The sequence below is a fragment of the Dermacentor andersoni genome, chromosome 1 (assembly GCF_023375885.2).
Source record: "Dermacentor andersoni chromosome 1, qqDerAnde1_hic_scaffold, whole genome shotgun sequence".
Classification (NCBI taxonomy): Eukaryota; Metazoa; Arthropoda; class Arachnida; order Ixodida; family Ixodidae; genus Dermacentor; species Dermacentor andersoni.
The window spans coordinates 59198605-59220111 of NC_092814.1; the positions used below are offsets into that span (position 1 = coordinate 59198605).

The following is a 21507-nucleotide window of genomic DNA, read 5'->3' on the forward strand; positions in this document are numbered from 1 at the left end:
ATTCGGATCCTTCAGATGCAACTTTCTCATATACCAAGTCCTTTCTTGGCACGAAACAAGCGTTGCGAGGTTTCTGGAATGGTATTTAGACGATCCACATCAGCTTATTATTTGCCTTTACTGTCCCTTTAAGTTTTATGGAATTAAGAATCAGCTGTGGCTGATAGCATAATTCTTGTCATTGAGCTGGATTATTCAAAGAGGCGGACATTATTAACATGAGAAATCAATGCATGTTCAACTAATTAACAGAAAATAACTAATTCTTAATTACTTTATGGTACATATTGCAATTTACTAATTGTAGCGGGTGAGTTTGCAAAGCATATTTATTTGAAATGAATTTCCTGGATGACAGCACTTTCGAGATATGATTTCCAAAAGTTAGGGATGAAATGCATGGGCATTTCAGTTATTTTTGTGCTTCAATGCATGAAATAGCATTTTTGTTAAGGAAGTAGAACAACAGTGCATTTTTATGGTGAGTTTGATGGCAGATATCTCGAAACTGGGGTCATTCTGAAAATTCATTCCAAGTACAGGGGTGGGACTCCTATGCCAACTGCACCATTTTGATACAAATGGAAATTTCAGCACCAAACCGCTCCACAAACACTGAAAATTGTCCAAAATTGCACCACGCTGCACCAGAACAACTTTGGCATGTGTGCACTGGCAGTTGCCGCGAGTGGATTCGTTCTTCGAAAAAAAGTGCAGCTGTTCACATTCTGCGCAACAGTGCCTTCTGCACAGGTTCTCGTAATTTTTTCGCTTATAACACTGGACTTTTCGCCGCTTCCTGCAAGTAGCCAACGTGCGTGCGGACACTCTCAGCTGTCATTGATGCAGTCGGAACTGCCAGGGCACCTGTATTTAGAGTGCACTAAAAAATGATTGAGTGGGCCCAGTGGCACGGCGCTCCCTAGCTTAGGTGTAAAACAACGAAAAATAGGCTGAGGGTGCTGCGAGTGAACTAGATATTAGGGAGGCACACGCTGCAGCGGATTCAGGGGGCGAGCATCTCTATCCATAGGGCCAGTATAATGTAGAACTATTCTAATCTGTTTTTATGCCCATATGGGCGAGGCCTGAGTCATTGAAGAAGCCAGAGCCATTTAATTATTTAAGAAGTTAATTAGTGAATTTTTATTAAGTCTCTGAATAATACTGCTTAAGGGCTAAAATTACGTTATCTGCAATAGGCGATTTTTGAAAATTCCGTAAAGCTTAAAAGAGATCGCCCCATGTATTTTCTGGGTACAAAATGGACTTCACACAAACTTGTTTGACTTTGTTTAGAAATAACACAATATTGAATTTGATTTTGAAATTGCACTATTTGAATACTTCCAGAAATTAACTCTGGGGTCTGGCATTATAAACCATTGCAGAATGTGCACAAAAATACAACACATGCACGATTGTGCATATGTTGTGTGCAGTTTCATCATGTAACACTTGAGATCACTGGGTGTTGTGTTAGCTAGGTCATGTGGAGGTGTTACTTACTTTTTTTGTGTTTCCTGCTTTTAAATTTTGCTTCTGGTGATAGTGTTATTGTATCTTGTATACCTCTTATTCTGTGCGTGTCTTGCACATTTATTCATGATAAATTTGTGACAAATTTCTTCCTTTATTCTGTTGCATTGCCTCAGTCGCCTATGGATTTGTGTCAACTTGCTCAACTTCTCACATTATTTAGCTCTGGTGTACTTTTTTAGTGTTGCGCTTGCACTAATACCACCACTCTGCTTGTGACTACCTCTGCTTGGCGTCTGCTGTAGTGAGGCTTTGCTTTGTGTATTAAAAAGACTGATGCTCCTTTCACCCCCACATCATTTGTGAGGGTGGTGGTAGGACTGTAGCCTAAATATGTAGGCTACAGTCTGTCTGTAAGGAGCAACAAAATCGCAACTCTTGCAGGTTTACCTTCTATATAGATTAGCAACAATTAGCAGGCAACCTAAATATGTAATTGTTCATTATTATGTCCCGACTTAACTGTGTGTATGCTATATTTCTTTTTTCCCAGCCGACTGATGCACGTCGAGCATTCCCCTGCTGGGATGAACCAGCCCTGAAGGCATCATTTGATCTGACACTTGTTGTCCCCAAGGGTTACACTGCACTCTCCAACACAGTAATACTGCGCTTCTTCTTCTTCTTTTTTTACTTGGACCTAGATTGGCATGTAATGCAGTTGAACCTCTATGTAACAAACGCTGTTACGACTTCGTTGGATATAACGAAGAAAATGTAAAATTGATGCATTTTTTTCCCCGGACAAATACCACTGTGTATGCTTAACGAACATTAGATATAACAAAGGTATTTTCGTATTGGATATGACTTATAACAAGGTTTAACTGTGGTAGGTAGCAGTGTGTCCTCCATTATTGTTGCCATTCTTGATTGGTTTATTTTGGAAACAGGATAAAAATGCAGTGCATTATGAAGACTATCTATGAGATGCTGATGCCATGTTTCATTCCTCTCGAAACAAGTGCAGCAGAAGAGTAGATGAGCTAACAAATTAAAAAATAACAACAATGATGTCTAGTTCAGTGTTTGAGCTGGCATCGTGAGCACCAGAAAGGTGTAGCCTGAAAGTTACTCAGAAAGAAAGTTTATTTCCTTTGACATAGTTTTCTCAAAAGTCTGTGCACTGAATTGAGTCAGTCGTTCTGCTATGGAATCAATACCTCCTGGAACTTTTGCTGAATACCTTGACCAAGATCATGTGCCATCTTGACAAGTCACAGTAGACAAACTGTTTCAGAATACATGTTGGTATGGATAAACTGATCTCTTATAAATGTTTTGTAGTGAATATAAGAGCAACATGCTGAGAATTTTATAGCCTCTTTTGCTAACTTCCTCTTGTTCTGCAAGAGAGTCAGGTGTATTGCACCTTCAGAAATGATGAAAAAAAACTGCATTCTTCCTGAATAGATAACAACAAAAGTACAGCCTTCTTGAATTTTTTCTCCACTAGTGTGTTGACACTTTCCAATGGAGATGAATTCCGAATGCTATCTTCAGTATCCAGTGTGTCAGTAATACATTTTCAGAGTATTACGTTAAAAACAGTTCACGCAAATTCTCCTCGAAATGTCCATGTTAACAGGAAAAGATAGACATTCCTCTAGAGGTGTGTGTAAGATGTCCGCAGTTGCAATTTTAATCAAAAAAGAATATATATTGTGGGGGTTCCACTCTGCGTGCGGCTAGGGCTGAAGGCGAGCTCCGGATCTAGCCCCACGCAGTTGCGTTGTGTTACTCCCCAAACCTTAGCGCTGGAATCACGGCTACGTCGGGTTCGAACGAATAAGGCAACCAGCGGCTTCAACCGTAATAACATTTATTGCTTCCGGCAATAAAGAACACTGGCAGAGGGACGTCCTCTCTGTAATAGTAATAAATAGGCTGGCCTCGTTGCCCAGGATAGTCAGGCAAACGAGGTCACTCACGGGTTGCGGCAGGTACTCCAGTCCGGCAGGTTAGGGGTCCGGCGTCAGAGAGAGAGGGTCTCCCCCGGTCGCGCTGTTTTGTACCTTTTTACCTGGGTGAGGGGAATGTCCTCCTCGCCCGTCAGTTACCTGCCCGCGAGTCGGGGAGGAAGGGTGCGCGCCCGTCGCGAGAGCGAGAGAGAACCAGGAGAGGGCGTAGTGTGCCTCTCCCATGTCTATGCCAGCTCTCGACGCGGAGGAAGATGGGTGCGTGTGCTCCCCACAGTATGTATGTATGTATATATATATAGACTCATCAGAGTGTCAACCTTGAAGTCTTGTAACTCTTACTTAACTCTTAACTCTTACAGGGTACACAGAGATTCCTTGAATCGCGCAAAAGCGATTGATACCCTGTTTAGCAAAATATGAGAAACTGGTTTATTTACGACTTTTCCTGAAAATTAGTTAAAGAAGTTTGCACGAAATTAAAACCAAATGCGATAACTGTGAATGCACCTCACACTCAAAATAAGCTGTTATGACTGCAGTAGACAACATGCTGTTTGTCAGGTGCTAGAATAGAATGCAAGAGTCAAGCTGGGAAGATAGTCAGAGGACAGTTCCCATGCGATGTTGGGTGCTGCTAATTTTCCTGTAACAAGCTCCCCTCATCAGAGAAAAGGCGAGACAAAGGGAAACCACGTTGGGGAAGGCAAGATGACGGGAAGGGCTCATGGATGTTTCCCGGAAAAAAGCTGCCCCAAACTGGTGCTTGCCCTATTCTGAGAAGCAGCAGGAAGACCAGTTGGGAGTAACAGATCTCTCCCATTCCCGCGGACAGACCCTCCCTCCACCTTTGCACCCGCTGGAACTTGCACCCTCTGCAACAGTGTTGTTTGTGCTTCTTGATTGGCTGTTGTCCTGGTTGGCATTGACCTGTTTGTGATTGGCTACTGTCAGGAGCAAGGGTCGGAACAGAGCTGTTATAATGACAGTGGAGAGCGAAAACAAGCTGCTCTGGGCCATGGAAACGAAGCTTATTCAGACGCTCGTTGCTAAACTCTTGACTTTTTCTGTTTTACCTATTCAATCATGTAAATAAGTTTTGTTCAAGTGCCAGTAAACCTGTTAGTTTTCGATTTCCCAATGTCTGAGCTTCTGATTTCTTCAACCATATGGAGCCGTGTTCGAGACGTAACCTAGTGCCACAACAAAGCAGATAAAATAACATTTCTAAAAATTTTCAGCACCGTAACTCAAAGAATAGAGCTCACACATTTTTTAGTCATCTCCTCCTCAATTTTTTTCAGTGGTCTGTTCATAAATTGCACTTAGACAATGCACTGTGAAAGTTCTGTGTTCATTTTTGATCATGCAAGTTGTTCAGTGGAAGTTGCCCTAACAGTGCATATATACAGGGTGTCCCAGCTAACTTTAGTCAAAGTTTTAATATACCTAAATATCACGTAGCTGGACAGAACAAAGGTAATGTTGGTTGCCGTCGCTTGGAGATGCTCCTACTATCTTTTTTCATTCTGCCGAATTAGATAATTAGTCTTAATTAATCAACTTCTCAAATATTATGTTTACATTAAAAGTAAATGAGAAAATTGTAGAGCGACATGAAGAAATCTCGATACAGCCTTTTGTTCCTCAATACGTGCTACATAAAAGTTTTGCTGAATGTAAAAGAAGCCCGCGAATACACGCAAAGTGCCTCGAGCGGCCAGTCACGCGGCAGTTCAATTATAATATTTGAGAAGTTGATTAACTAAGGCTGATTATCTAATTAGGGAACAACATTATTAGGCAACAACATTACCTTTGTTCTGTCCAGCTACGTGGTATTTGCATACCGTATTTACTCGATTCTAAGCACCCCCTTTTTTTCACCATCGCGATGCCCAAAGTGAGGGGGGTGCTTAGATTAGAAAAATCTAGAATGAGTCCCCCTCCCCTCCCTCATTTCGCTGAGACATCACGACGAGACCGGTGCGAGAAATAAGATTTTATTTTGCAAACATTCAAAAGAAAAATCGGTGCAGAGTGTGAACCCACCGCTTGTGTCGGATGCTCAGTCACTAACACTGCCACTCGAGTTCGTCGCACCGCTTGAACCGCCGCTCTCGGTATCCCACTGCAGGTCGTCTTCCGTTCCGTCGAAGTGGTTTGGGATCGAGCACTTCTTAAATGATTTGACCACAACGTTCACTTGGACCCGCTTCCAAGCGTCTGAAATCCACTTTGCGATGGTTGATGGGTACGCTTTCTGCAGCTTTCGCCGTACAGCCGTATACAGTCCGGCTGTACGGCGTACTCTCGCCGCGGCCGCTGGCCACCTCGGGACTCCGACGGCTCCGGCTCGATGACAGAGTGAGCAAGCGCGCTTGGCGGCATTGGCTACACACTCTTCCTAACAAATAGGGGAGTTCTTAGATTCGCATGCAAAATTTTTTACCTATTTTCTCGCGAAAATAGAGAGGGGTGCTTAGAATCGCGAAAATACGGTATTCTTTAAGCACTGGCTGAAGTTACCAGGGACACCCTCTATATTGTGCAGTGCTTGTGGTGTCATGTGGATAGTGATTGTTAATTTTGTTTGTTTCTAAATACTAATGCAGAATGTAGTTGCTGATGTGGACTATCCTGGGGACCCAATGCTGCACGTGATCACCTTTGCCAGAACACCGAAGATGTCCACCTACCTCGTGGCCTTTGTTCTGGGCGAGTATGATTATGTTGAAGGAACTTCAGATGATGGAGTTTTGGTCAGGATCTACACACCCAAAGGCAAATCTGAGCAAGGAAATTATGCCCTTGAGGTGAGCCACCTTCCTGAACACTTATGGCTGAGAGGTTAGACTACGTTTAGTGTTGTTAGTAATCAGCAGTGGTCAAACAAGGGATCGAACAAGGTTGGCTCTAGCCCAAGATATATCCCTTGTTCGACCACTGGTGATCACACCAAACGTTTACATCTTCCTTTGTGTCTTGTTTGAATTTGGATTAGTCAGGGCTTCTGTAATGCAGAACTGGCATTTCCAAAATTCATCCATGTATGCATCTTAAACCGGAATTTTATGTTCATGGCAACCTTACTGTTTGGTACAAGTTAATGATTTTGTTGTGAAAAGGAACTATGAAGTGTCACCAGGTGATATGATTTTTAATTTATTCTTTAAAATGATTTTGCCAGGTACTTTGCTTTCTGTAAGTATATGTGTAGCTCTTTTTGGATACTAGTGTGAAGATTCAATGAGTTGGTAGCGCATTACAAAGGTGATACAGCACAGCAAGGTTTCGGAAGATACTTGCCTCTCTGTATCAAGGCGACCCTCTGTATTGCATTGTGGGTAAATATGCATGGCTAGTATGTACAACCTCAGTAATCTCAACAATTTAGTTGTTGCATTCAATTAGGTAATGCAAATGTTGAGCCAAGTTGGTTCCTGCCCCCCTCTTTGTTTTCCTGCTATTTTTACTACTGATATCCATTTTCTGCTTTTAAGAACTACCACCATAAAACATAACGTAATTTTTTTAAATTTGTGGGCTATGTAGAACAGTGACTAACGGGGGGGGGGGGGTGATATACATGTCAAGTACACTACCTGAGCCTGCTTTTGCATTATGCATAAATAAAGGAGCACTGACACAAAAAAACTAAATGTCTTTTCTGTTGTAATAAGTAGCTAATGACCCAGTCATCCTGGCATGAAACCTTGTTGCTTCAGCACACGGCGGTTCGTTATTTGGAGCCTTGTTTACAGCAATCAGTCCAAGTTTTGATTTCAAGGAACAGCGAGAGAGGCTGGTTGGGTTGTAAATACAGCTGCTTATGTGATCGCACAAAACTGTGACATGAATGACGGTGTGTGAGATTCGTTGTTGCTAGCTGTCTTTCGCCATTTAGGTACATACGCACGTGCCATGCAAAGTCCTTGCCATCCTCATCCTTATTTTGTCAGCCAGCAGTGACAATTTTCTGCAGATGGAAGTTGCTCAACACTAGACGTGGCCGGTCAATTTTAGGCATAGGCATCTTCAAACCAACTGCCTTTCCTGTGTGGGAACCTTGCTGGAATGACTGCTTTGCTTGCAGTAACTGCCGATAGGCAACGACACGTGTGTGCTAGCGCCGCATTGGCAACAGTCAGCTTCCTCATAGATGAAGGCAAATTTGTTTGCTTTTTTTAAAAACCAGACACGAAAGAGTGCCGAGTATTATAATGAACCATCCAGACAATAAAATGAGATTTTTCTGTAAATTTTTAGTAAGACGAAGCTGAGGTAAGTGTAAAATCAAAAGCAAATGCTGCAGCTCTTCGGCAGGGTCTTTACATCCATTGTCATGCAAAGACTCAGTCCACTTCTGCCGTTGAGTGCCATTGCGGGGAAACCTCCGTGTCTACTATACCCAATCCTGGATGTGTTGGGCCGAAGTCAACGATGCAGTATGCACCCTACATTGTGCTGGCTCATTTTGTGCGGTGTCAGTGCAGCACAGTCAACTAGGATAGTGCGAGAAATCTTCCAACGGGCACGATAAAAACTGTAACAGTGATGCGGAGAGCATCCCACTATGACCAATAACCAAGGAAAACTGGGAATGCTGCAATGAACGGCTAAGTCGTGGGACGAGCAAGAGCATGTACAATGAGCATGGCACTCAACATGAACTTGTGACATAGTAGGGCTGTTCATGTTAGGTTCTGTAATGTTTACAAACAGATCTCGTTGATGTGCTGCGAGATGTTATGCCTTGTGGTTTTCTGTGTGCACATATTTTAAAGGGACTGACGACCAATTTTCATGATACCATTTTTTTTTTTTCTTTCTTAGTGCAATGGAAGGCTAGTCAGAGTGTCTAATCATGAAGTGCTAATGTGGAAAATGCCGTGGAGCATTTTTTATCAGAATTTTTCAATCTGCAGTGAGGATGTAGTCGTTCACTGGAAGCATGCTGAAAGTGGTGATAGGTGAGCGCTATAGCGATTATGTATACGCTGGCATTAGTGGGAGGCAGACGACAAGTGTGGCCGTGCTGTAACATACCATATTTACGCGAATCTAGGCCAACCCCGATTCTAAGCCGACCCCCTAAAGTCCGAAGCCCAAAAATATATATATATATTACCTCGAATGTAGGCCGAGCAGAAAAAGCGAGGACAGCTTTCACAAAATGCAAACAGCATTTATTGAATCTGAACGTGCAGAGCTCATTCAACGTCGTCGTCGCTGCTAGACTCGTCACTGCGTTCCTTGTCACTGTCACCTTCAAACAGTGCACTAGCTTCGGTACCATCAAGCGCATTAGATATGCTGCACTTTTTAAAGGTGCACACAATCAAAGTACCTGGGATGTCGTCTCACGCTGCAGCTACCCAGCCCGCCAGCTGCGATGGCGATGCACGTTTGATGCGGCCCGTTGCCGTTAGCATGTGGTCTTCGTCAGTCAACCAGTCTGTGTAATGTTTCCGTAGACGTTTCTTGAGCCGTTTCTTGAGCAGGCAGTGTCTTCCTTTTAAATATCGTATAAGGAGAGAGTTTATGTCCATCAGCTGTGCAGCACAGCATCACAGATGCACGCTGCTTCTCGCAGCCCGCAGAGTGCACCTTCACCTCCTTGGCACCCTTTTCATTCACAGTGTACGCCACTGGCATGTCAAAATACACAGCCGTCTGGTCGGCGTTGCCGATTTGCCCAAGGTTGTAGCCTGTTGCTTCTCTCTTTCGCAGCACGTAGCGCTGAAAAGCTATCAGCTTTTCTTCGAAATTGCTTGGCAGCTTCTGGGTGATTGAAGTGCGGCATCGGAGGCTGAAGCCGAAACGCTTAATGAATTTCTGAAGCCAGCCCCGGCTGGCTTTGAAATCTTTTAGCGTTAGGCCTCGCTCCCTCGAAAGTTCCCTAGCTTTCGCTTGGAGCACTTCTGTTGTCAGTGAAAGGCAGCTGCTCTCTGCATCCGAACAAAGTCGGCCAAAACGGTCTCCACTTCGTGGTGAAGGCCTTTCTTTGGTCCGCTAAATGCCATCCTCGTTGCGGCGCACGCGAAAAGCTGCTGTCGTTGTCCCCTCCAATGATGGACGTTTTTCTCGTCGGCGCCAAAGTCCCGCCCGGCTTGAAGGTTCGACGATGCCTCTGTGGCTATCGCAACTTTTCGCTTGAAAGCGGCACTGTAGTGGCATCTCCTGCTTGGTGCCATCGCGATAACACCATGCCGCACACTGATACGGCCGACACGACACAGGTCAAAATGGCGACCTCACTTGCGTACGGTTGGCTACTCGCACGGCTAGTAGCGGCTGCGATACTGACTTTTCTAAATGGCGCTAGCTATGCACCATATTTAGCAGTTTCAATGAAAAACTGGCGGGTTTTTTTAAATCCTCGAATCTAACCGACCCTAGAGTTTGGAATATGATTATTTGAAAAAACTATCGGCCTAGATTCGAATAAATACGGTAGTATGGTTTTGTTTATCCTGTTGATGTTACTGCGATTCACGTTTTCTGAATTGTTAAATGATTTCTGCAATAATAACTAGGTGTTCTCGTGGTTTCCTGTCCAACTGTGTTGGTATTTACCAATCAAAATGAAACCAATCGGACCAAAAACAAAATGCCGCCTTTACATGTGAAGCGTATTGCCATAGCCACACATGTGTTTTTGATTTCTGAAGCATAGAATAATGCATGAGTGTCTAATAATATACCAACTGCAATTTTAAGCAATAATTATGATGTACTTAATAACAGTCGACTTACGTACAGTAATCTCATAGAATATATACATCTGAAGTACCTCGATTTCACTGCTAGGTCTCGCCACTTGTGAGATTTTCTTTATTAATTTAAGATTGTAATTCCTACTTAAATCGCAAACAGCGTGCTGTATTCTGTCACTGTTAATCATGGTTATTTCATTTCCATCAACGTCTCACAACACATTCTGGCCAGTTGTCAGTCCCTTTAACCCTTTCAGGGTCAATTTTTTTCGACATATACGACCGCCCAGGGTCGATTTTTTTTTATTGCAGATTTCAATTCTTCTGAGGGACCTATTTCGAAAAAAATTTACCGTAATTTTTCTAGGGTGACCGTAAAGTGAGAAAAATATATTTTGCGTTGGTATATATGTACTCTTTATTCATGAATAACAACAATAAACAAAGGAAATAAGCTTATCAGAAATAAAAATTTGATGCATTGTTATAGTTCAAGGCTTAAAATAAGCGCACACAAGAATATTTCGCAAGTCTCGAATGTTCCTGCTCTTACACTAATATTTACGTCCATAGCATAATCGAACTGCTTAGGTGAGCGCACTCAAGAAAACTGTGTCGTTGTGTGCCCGACAAAAGGCGAAATGTGTGGCAAACTTCCGCTTATCTTCATCATTGCCATCCAGTGGCAATTAGATATTGCAAGTCTCCCCCAAAAAAAAGAAAAGAAAAGGAAATGCATGCACGGCGGCATCCTTGCTATTCTCACCTCTGTGAGCACTAAACGAGCGAGAAACAGGCGGCCGCCCTTTGAGCGATTAGTAACGAGATAGCCAGCAGTTTTACGAGCGCTAGAAGCCAAAACCGCCCGCGGAACGAAACCCAAAGCGCCACCGAGCAGTAGTATATAGACGCGCCAGAGCAAACTAGCTCTAAAACAAACCATGCGACGAAAACCAAGAGAGGGAGGCGCAAGAAAAAAATTCTCTGTATTCCCACATAGTGGCAGCACGTCAGGAAAAAAAAAAAAAAAAGGAAATTGGCGCACTTTTTAAATGTACAGACAGCGCCGTAAATATACGGCATCGGTCATTTTGGACTTGTTCGGGGCGCTGTATATTTACGTTATTGACCCTGAAAGGGTTAAAACTGATTTCAAATATGTTGTAAGCTTCATTCAGCCACTGATATTTTGTAGATGAGGTATGTGTGTCCACAGAATTCAATTTCACAAGTTGTGAGACTTCAAAATTTTGTGTCCGTACTCCTTTAAGAATTGGTGCTGTACAACTGGTGTCATATCTGTACATGACCAATCACCTTCTGCATTCCAGGTAGCTACTCGTGCTCTGCCTTACTACAAGAACTACTTTGGAATTGCATACCCACTGCCAAAAATGGATTTGATTGCTGTACCTGACCTTGCTGCAGGTGACCTATGCAATGCTATATAGTTTACAGATGTTACGAGTGTTTCATTTGAAAGATAGCCCTCTTTCAGTATGTTGGTCATTCTTGAGTTGTCTGTCTGTTGTGTTTGTGGATGATTCTCGTGACTGCAATTTACACCGGGGTATCTTTCATACGTGTTGTATTTCGGTAGGAGGTATAGCAAGAAAGCAGATGCTAGGTTTTTCAGTGTTTTGTAGCTTTCTCTAGAAAATGCGTGTGTTTTTCTTCTGTCACAATCTTAACTAGTATGTTTGAGTTTATGCACAATATTGTTCTTTAATCTTTCATGGTCATGATGTTATTTTATATGTATGCTGTTCAAGGTGCATAAAGTGCAAAATCTATTAATATATTTTCAATATAAAAGATGTGCAAAAATATTCACTTTTCTGTTTACTTCTTGCGAAATGAAACATGATGATGAAACGGAAGCTTTATCTCGGGCCGACGCGGCCTATTGAAGTACATGTAAAACTCAAAAGCGTTTTTCCAAGATAATCCCTGAACCAATTTTGATGAAATTTGATGCATTTGAGAGAGAAAGTTAAATTCTAGTGACTGTTGGAAGCAGAATTTCGATTTAGGCCCTGAATTTTGTTCCAAGAATTTTAAAAAATTCAGAAGTTTGAAAAAATAGAAGCACAAAGTTTACAAATTAATAGCTCTGCATCAAGAACAGATATCGCGGTTCTGTAAACGGCATCCACTAGATCAATGAAAGCAGACAAATTTGTTAAGTCATATTATATCTTTTGTGAATTTGTTACATTGTGTACAAGGGTTTTGCAAAAGCTGTTTTACCACATTACTCAATTTTTTAGGTTAATGTGTAACATATCAGTTTTGTCTGCTTTATATGTACTATTATATGCAATTCACAGAATTGTGGTATCATTTTTCATTGCCAAGTTAGAGTTGTAAACTTCGTAGTTTTGTTTTCAGAAAATATTTTATTTTTGCCAATTTTTAATAACAAATTGACGACCTAACTCCAAAATTTGAAACAAACAGTCACTAGATTTCAAGTTTTTCTTTTAAATGATACAAACTTTGCCATATTTGGTGTAGTGGTTGCCAAAAAAAAAAAAACGAATTCTTTTTTTTTTCATGTATTTAGATGTGAGCACCCGAGCTAAAGCTTCCTAATAATAAGCAATTAATTTTTGATGAACATGGTCATTACTGGCAACATCAAATTCAAAGTTGTGTTACAATTTCTTTGAGGGGAAATTAAAGAAATGGGCTTTGTAGCCCCCTGGGATATCTATCAAGAAATCATCACAGTGAATTTCAGCTTTCTACGATGTCCCTGGGATTTCTCCAGGCTCTTCCTCAGGCATACACATGAAACACCTAGTTAGACCTCAATAACTCTGGAACTAATAAACCCAGCTTCATGAAACTTTGCAGTTTCTCATAGTTTGGTGGTGAGAACGTACCCTGAAAGTTTCATCTGGATATCTTCAAAAATAAGAACGGTTGGTCTCCAGGGTAGCCTCCCCCTTTAACTGTATGGCATAGATATTCGCTTTTTCCGTAATATCTTGCATTGCCTGAATTACAACTGAAGATTTTTTAAAAGTTGGGCTACTGGCATGCCTTTGTTTCACATGCTTTTGATGTTACAGTCAAGCCTCGTTTAAAAGAAGTTGCACCTGACACGAGGATGCCTTCATTGTAGCCAATATTCATTATAAGCATATATTCATTACATGCTGATATTGGCAAGAAACATGTTTAATTTACTTTGCTATTTCCATATCCTTTATATTGAGGTTTCAACCCGTTGTGGTTGATTAGTGGTGATGGTGTTGGGCTGCTGCTAAGCACGAGGTCGCGGGATCAAATCCTGGCCATGGCGGTCGCATATTGATTGAGACGAAATGCCGACACCCCTGTACTTCGATTTAGGTGCACGTTAAAGAACCCCAGGGGGTCCAAATTAGTCCAGAGCCCCCAATACAGGGTGCTTCGTAATTGCATGGTGGCTTTGGTACGTAAAACCCCATAATTTTATATTGAGGTTTTACTGTACAAACCAACTACTTGAGTGACAACCTACATATGCAGAGCAGAGCACCAAAATAGTTATATGCAGTATTTGAATTACTATAGGTGACAGGTGTTCTTAAATATGTGTTACTAATGTGTTAGGAGTTGTTACCGTAATGTAAAAGCCACAATTACTTTGCTTTATTTTTTTCCCAGCCGCTATGGAAAACTGGGGCCTTGTGACTCATCGCGAGTCAGCTCTTCTTGTCGATGAACAGAACACGTCTGCTGAAAGAAAACAGAACATTGCCCTGGTTGTAACGCATGAAATTGCCCACCAGTGGTTTGGCAATTTGGTTACCATGGTAGGTTTTTATTCTACTTTGAAGTGTCCTTGCACCTCGCGCCTCGCATAAAACTTGACTATTCTTTCTAAAAATAACCACACTCACATTTGTATACATGTACCCAGCACAGCAGCCAGTTCAATGCGAGGCATAGAATTGCCATGTTGGGATTGTTGTTTAAATTTAGTTATAAAGAATTCAGAGGGCAAAAAAGAAACCAAGCTAAAGATGTACATTAGTGGGGCCTCTCAACACTTTTTGAACATGTAAAAAAAAAAAAAAATGCCTACTAAATAATGCTGCCAGAAATGGCTGGACCAAACGTACTAGACTTCCATTGGCTAATTGTCCCATGTTTTCTCGACCCGACTTCCTGTACACTCTTCCAAGAGTCGACTTCAAAATCTAACTTTTGTTCTAAGATAGAAAGAGCAATAAGGTTTGTCATATTGGCTTTCTTAGATCATGCAGAAGCCATTGATACCATGCTTAGTGAAATCTGTGGATCTGATTTTTATAAACTTTTCCAGAAGAGTAAGTGAAGGAAACTTGCATAAAATTAGAACCAAATGAGATAAATAAAAATGAACCTCATATTCGAAATAGTTTTCAGCACCGTAAATGGAAGAATAAAAATTACTTTTTTTTAATAAATCTAGGTCCCAACTTCCCTCGATCCCTGAATACATTTAGAGGTTGCCAGGTGATCTAAGAAGAGCTCTCCCCCTCCCCCTAGTACAGCTGCAAAACATAGGGACAGCTCCAGTGCCATCCTAAGAATTCTTGGAAACTCGTGGACAATGCTATGAAACTTCACTGCTTTATAAAAAAACATGCAGCTTACATGCAGCAACAGATGCACGCTTCTCACAGTGCCAACCATTTACAGCGGGACAGGCTTGGTTAGCGAACGCTCTGTGAGATGGCCTTTATTTGCTTTTTTTTTGTGTGTGCTTGTTTCACGAACCTATAAATCTTGCTGAGAGCACATGTAGTGCATTGTGTGCTCTTATGGATGGAAAGAAGAGCGTATGCCACTGTTCCCATACGCCAACATCACAGGTACTGTGTCATGATAAAGCCTGTGCATGGCTGGGCACTGGTAGGTTGCACGAGCTGGGCCCATGTAAGAACCAACTCACACTGGCTCATGAGCAACAAGAGGTACATGTTGTGAGCACAGCAGCAAAGACATCTGACACCGAAATAAAAAAATTAATGTGGGAAGTGTGCTATTTGCTGAAAGCCACAAAATCATCACACAGTGTGGAAGCTGGCAGCACTGAGAGGGGTGTTTAAAGGGAAGCTGAAAGGTTTTCCAGAAAAAATGAGTGAAGAGCAGTACGCCGTGGTTTTCAACCCTCTGAATTCGGATATCGCATCGAAATTGAGTGAAAGAAAGCGCAAACATATTTTATTTCGACGAAAAGTGCAGCAGCAGACACGCCCAGCTCGCGCGCCTCGTTTCCGCCTGTGATTGGTTGGGCGCCTCGTGACGTCAACAATGGTGTTCGTCCAGACCGACTGCTGCCGCTACACACGAAACACGGTGCAAAGTAGTTTGGTGGTGTTTTGCTGAGACAGTCATGGGAATTTTCGAGAGCTCGCGTTTCCCTGAGGAGTTCGGCGTCAAGTCCACACTCTACGAGAGCGATTTTGCGCGCGACGGGGACGGGCGACGGCTTCGAGCGACAAAACGGGCCGTCGCTTGAACAAATCGCTCGGTGTTGTCGCTCGATCGCTCGTTTCTAGAAATCTAGAACTCGTCGCTTGTCGCCCGGAAATGCTATGAGCGACTAGCCAATTGTGCGAAGCCGAAACTGGATGTACATAACTCAAATACTGCTGTTTGTCGCATGGAACGAGCAAACTATTGAATTTTACCCGTGCAAGAATAAGAACCTAGTGCAAGACCTTCAGAAATATTTTATGCTCCTTCTTCAGTAAAATACATAAACTTAAATTGATAAAGCATGCGTCACGCTAGTTTCGGCGCATATATTGCTGCCCTCATTCTGGGAAGTCGTCACTCAAAGCCGTCGCTCGCGTGGAGTTCGGCTTGCAGACGACGAGTGAACGTGACAGCCATCGCCTCGCTTGTAGCGCTGTCGCTGTCGCGTGCAAGATCACTTGTAAGGGGTTTATACTTGTACATACTACACGTACGTACATACTTGTACATACTAGTACATGTACGAGCCGATTGCGAAGAGCCGGCCTCTCCAAGAAGCAAAAAATGCTGGTGCAAGCACTGCTTTCCACACGAACGAAGGCGAAGTGTTAGCATCTCCTTGTGTTGGAAATGTTCTTTGGCGAGTATGCTTTTTGCTAAGCTGCATTCAGCGTTCCAGTGAGTACGTTTCCGGGCAAACAACTGTAGTGTTATGTTCCTGCATGCCTCCTCGTAGAACGTAAGCGGTGATGCGATCTTCAGCATTTGTGCGCTGCCCCAAAGCTGTCGGCAATCTACACAGACGGTTTAAACGCGGGAAAAGTTTACTGGCTGTTGTAGCACGTGTAGTATAGAACCTTCACCAGCGTGCCATCCGCACGCTACTCGTAACCGGCGAATTCCATCGGCTACGTGAGATGGTCGGTTTCTTATGTGTGCAAGAGAAGGGGGAGTGCAGCGTCTTGGCGTGAGCAGGCTTTCCAACACATGCAAACTTTACGCTTGCACTGCGTTATGGTAGCTGCATGCAGGCTGTTTCACAACACACGTGCGAATAGAAAATTCGCGGCGCTTGGCGATGAAACCTGCGTCAAGTGTGGGCGATAAACATGCACCTTCCGTTCAGCGTGCTAACTATTTTTTTTTAGGAGAACCCAAAGCACGCATTATTGATAAACTCCGGTAGTAATCGTCACGGAAGTGGTTAGAGCACAACACTTGTTCTTGAGCGCTTGAAGTTGTTTCGCTTCACAGCAGCCTCCCACTTAGCTGAAAGCTTCTTGTCTTGCAGGAACTAATGGAACATCGGAACATCGTCGCAGCCGCTAGTGTACGTGCAAGCGTAGGCTGCACAGAACGCTGGCATGATCGGCCTACAAGTTCAATTGATGCTGCGCACGTCAACTACCACTCCTATATACACGCAAATAAAGGAATGTAGGGTCGAGCGAAGCAGATTAGGACGGCAGGCACGCAGAAATAAGCCCGGTCAGGCACGGTCGCGGAGGCTGCGAAGGAGCGGAACACCAGTGTTGACGTCACTACACCGCCGTTTCCGGTCTCCGCTCGCATCGTCAGCGTCAGCAGCAGCGCGCGGCGCTCGACGGGGGGCGGAGCTACAGCGCAATTTTAACCGACGATTGCGTCGCTCCTAAGTGAAAAATCCCCCCCAAAATTTTACCTTCATGGTTTATAAGGTTCCCGCATCCGTATATGAGCATCTTATTGAATTCGACAGACTCTTCAGCTTCCCTTTAATAAAATCAAGTTCACGTTCATAGAAAGAACAGCAATTCAAGCAGGACTGGTGCATCCGGCTAATTGTCTCTACGTTTACTGTAAGCTCCTTTGTGCACTCTGTGGACGGGGGAATAATGCGGCAATCATAATTGACACCTTCTATGTATACGATATTGTTAATGCCTTTATAAAGCGATTTCACTTTTAGGGCTAAAATGCGTGCTCATTCTGTATTACGGTAGTGCCTTGAATACTGTCTGTGTCTTGCAATCTTTTAGGAATGGTGGACCCACTTGTGGCTGAATGAAGGATTTGCATCATTCATCGAGTTCCTCTGTGTGGATCATCTGTTTCCAAAGTACCACATTTGGACACAGTTTGTTACTAACTGCTATGCTCAGGCAATGGAACTGGATGCCTTGCAAAACAGTCATCCTATTGAGGTGAGGTATTTGTCCTTTTGTATACTGACACGAAATTTTCTGTTGGTCTTTCTTTTTCTTCGAGAAATGAAAGTGAACTTTCGGAACTCTAGAAGAAAAAAAAAAAAAAAACTGGCAAGCATCAGTGTCCTAAATAATTTACTACAGTAGAACTGCATAGATAGATACATTCCTGTTTGTTACGTTTTCCTGGCTCCTGCGTCATGACATGCAGGTCTCATTTAGTTTCCATACTGTCATGTGTTACGGCTGCCTGTTTTATTAAGTTTTAATTCCTGCTGTCAATGTGCAAAACATTGACAGTGCCATGTCAGCTGAAGGAGCATGCGGATGCTATGGCATGAATAGGAGCCAGTATCACCTATCATGAATGTGTCCTGCGATGTTGGCATTAGGACATCATAAGCGCTGATCATGTCGAATGCTGTCACCTATTTTAGCACGCTCATAACATTGAAAGCGAAGAGGAGGTGCACGAAAGGCACAAGTTGTGGCCTAGGCCCTGTTTGTGGTTGCAGTCATGACCTTCGAAAGTTTAATTCGATTTCAAGACTGTGCAGGAACTAAAAGAGCTGCCATAAACCAACATGTGAACCAAATGCCAGATGTAAATAAAAAGTCTCAGGTAGTGTGAGTACCAGCTACGACAGCTCCCCTCCCGCCCCCCCTCAAAAAAAAAAACATTTAACTTTCAATTTAATGTCGATGGTGCTAGGTCTAGTATTTTGAGACCAACTGAAGTACATAGCAATTTAAAATACTTTATCATTTTTCCCTACCGTCATACTAGCTGAGTGTCATACCTTTATGTGTGAGAAGCATGTGGTAGAGTTCTTAGAAAATTATATGTAAAGCACTGCTTTAATTTCTGAGTGACGAATTTCTAAGATCAGCTATGCTAACTTAGGCTAACATAGTTCACTTGACATAAGCATCTGTTTTGCAGGTGCCTGTACGACATCCAAGTGAGATCGATGAAATCTTTGATGATATTTCATATCACAAAGGTGCATCGGTTATCAGAATGCTCCACAACTACATTGGTGATGCTGTAAGTTCTTTAATTCTGCTGTACTATTTTTCTTGGGACAGTGTTCTATGTTACAAAATCAGTGATAGGGTTTGGTTTGATTTAAACAGTTTTCTTGCTTGATCGTGCGAGCTGTCTCACCTCTCCCTCCATCCTCCTCTTTGTAGCAAGCTATATGTCGGCATACCCGAAGACTGTTTAGGGACATAATAGCGTTTCAAATCGGTTCTTATTAAGGGGAGGAAGTAACTAGTATCTCCTCATGATACTTAAATAAAAAGTTTTGTTATTGGCCAAAACACTGAGATAAAGATATTCATGTGGTGGGTTGATACCTTGATGCTGAGGCTTGGATTTTCGTGTCAACTCGCGATATTCAAAAGGCACTTTATGGGTGCTTTTTGTAGTCTATGACGCCACAGTGCTGTAGACTAAATGCACTCACATAACGAGTGAACTTTTTTTTCATGAAAAATATGCGGGAATTTCGGGGGTGCATTCATTATGCGGGGCAAAATTTTGAGCCATTTTTTTTTCCCGCGGCCACCTCTAAAGAAAATCAGTTTCGCCCGAAATGCGAACGATCGATTGTGATAGCAAATGTGTAGACAGCTGCACGAAGTAAGCATGGTAGTTTTATCAGCCGTATAAACTTGCAAACATTTGCTTCAACGCAAACTGAGCGGCGAGAACGCAGCATGCACAAAGGTATGAGTGGCCATCGACTCGGCCCCCGATGCAGATCGCTTTGGAGATAGGGTGCACCCCGGCAGCGTGATGCGCAGTTGCTGCTGGAGTAAAACACCGTGCCCCTTCCTCCGACGCGAGGCACGCGACGGAAGACGGCATGTTTTCTCCCGCTTTACTTCCTTGTAGGCTGGAGACTGAGCCGCGATCGTCGGCACCCCTCGGGCGCGGTTGTGCAATACGCAGTTGCCAGAGTACAATGCCACCGCCCCCACTCCCTTACCTCCACCCCTTGCGTCTGTAGGGGGGGAGGTAGGCAAGGGGGGCAGGTGGCGTTGTACTCTGGCAACTGCGTATTGCACAACCGCGCCCGAGGGGTGCCGACGATCGCGGCTCAGTCTCCAGCGTACAAGGAAGTAAAGCGGGAAGGAAACATGCCGTCTTCCGTCGCGTGCCTCGCGTCGGAGGAAGGGGAGGAAGGGGCACGGTGTTTTACTCCAGCAGCAACTGCGCATCACGCTGCCGGGGTGCACCCTATCTCCAAAGCGATCTGCATCGGGGGCCGAGTCGATGGCCACTCATACCTCTGTGCATGCTGCGTTCTCGCCGCTCAATTTGCGTTGAAGCAGTTGCGCATTTTTGCTGTCGTCATTGCCAGGAGCAAAGGCGACGACGATGGCAAAAATGCGCCTGGAGCGGCCAGATAATTGCTACCGCAATAAAAGTAGGAGACACTATACGATTCTGTGTCGGACACAATCGCACCCGTCGGACATTATATCAGACGCCGAATCGTACCGTGTGTCTCTTACTTCACGGCTGTAGGTTTAGGGTGCGGTCATTATGCGAGAAAAGGTGGGAAAAAACACACACTTCTTGATTGGGAATGGGGGGGCTGCATTTATTAAGCGAGTAAATACGGTAATTTTTGAAAGGATTAAAAGCAAGCTATGCAATTGGATACCAAGGCATAGAAGAGGTTAAGAAATTCTGTGTCAGATTGCCATAGTTGCACGAGTGTATACAATGCTCTCTCGTAATTATAAGTCTGAGAAAGCACTTGCTCAAGCTATATTTGGAGCCATGTTGCAAATTCAGTTGAAGCTTGTTACAAATACAAATCTGACAGGAAAATACCATCCTTATATTTGGTATAAGAATATGCAGTACATTTCTGTTAATTTGACTCTGGATAATTCTATATTTCTGTTAAATTGATCCCGGCCGAAGGTCCCGACCGGCGCCCGTGCATTTCTATGGGCCCAAACTTTCGTTGTTTCGATCCTATAATTGGCATTCGCCAGATTCTACCTTGACCAGTCAGCATGCATGTGCCCAGGGGACCCAGATTATAAACTTGGCCTTCGCCGGATAATTCTCACTTGACCAGTCAGCGTGCACGTCCCTGACCCCAGTAGGAGTCCCTTTACTGGCAGCGTCTTGTTTTGGCATAGCTTACGGGACAGTCAATACGTTGAACACAAATCATCGTCTCCCGTCAAAAGCACCTATTTGCAACCTGGCCTAGGAAGATTTTCAAGCAATAATGGTAGTTCACGATGTCTCATTAGGGCATTTAGCCGATTCTAAGACTCACCTTTTTTATTCCCCCCCCCCCCCCCCCTCCAAGAAAATTTAGCAGAGAACCGGGTTTGTAGCGTTCGTATGCTTTGCCGGCATAGCACGGCTGTATTACAGCAAAGCTGACTTTAGGAACCTGGCCACCACAGTGCAATACACATTAGACCTTTGCCCATTTTTCTTGCTGAATATTCGGTTCGCGTTAGCTTTCTACATTGTTTAGGAGCTTTAAAGTTATGTTTATGTTAGTTTTCTACTTTGAATGCATAGAAAGCGGCCGTGTGTTTGATCCAAGGGCTTGTTATAATCGGGTAAATACAACTGCCACATAATGAGTGCACTTTTTCTTCCTGAAAAATGTGCGGCAAGTTCGCGTATTTTCTGCATAT

At 43.3% G+C, this 21507-nt stretch overlaps 1 protein-coding gene across 1 annotated transcript in view; it reads left to right on the forward strand.

Annotated features, from left to right (window-relative positions):
* Psa (puromycin-sensitive aminopeptidase) overlaps window positions 1-21507 on the forward strand; it is a 65403-nt gene that overhangs the window by 4999 nt on the left and 38897 nt on the right. The window contains exons 5-10 of the mRNA XM_050193310.2: window positions 2033-2140; window positions 6074-6274; window positions 11509-11605; window positions 13835-13983; window positions 17656-17820; window positions 18767-18871. Coding sequence (XP_050049267.1) covers window positions 2033-2140; window positions 6074-6274; window positions 11509-11605; window positions 13835-13983; window positions 17656-17820; window positions 18767-18871 — 825 coding nt within the window. The remainder of the gene's footprint in view (window positions 1-2032; window positions 2141-6073; window positions 6275-11508; window positions 11606-13834; window positions 13984-17655; window positions 17821-18766; window positions 18872-21507) is intronic.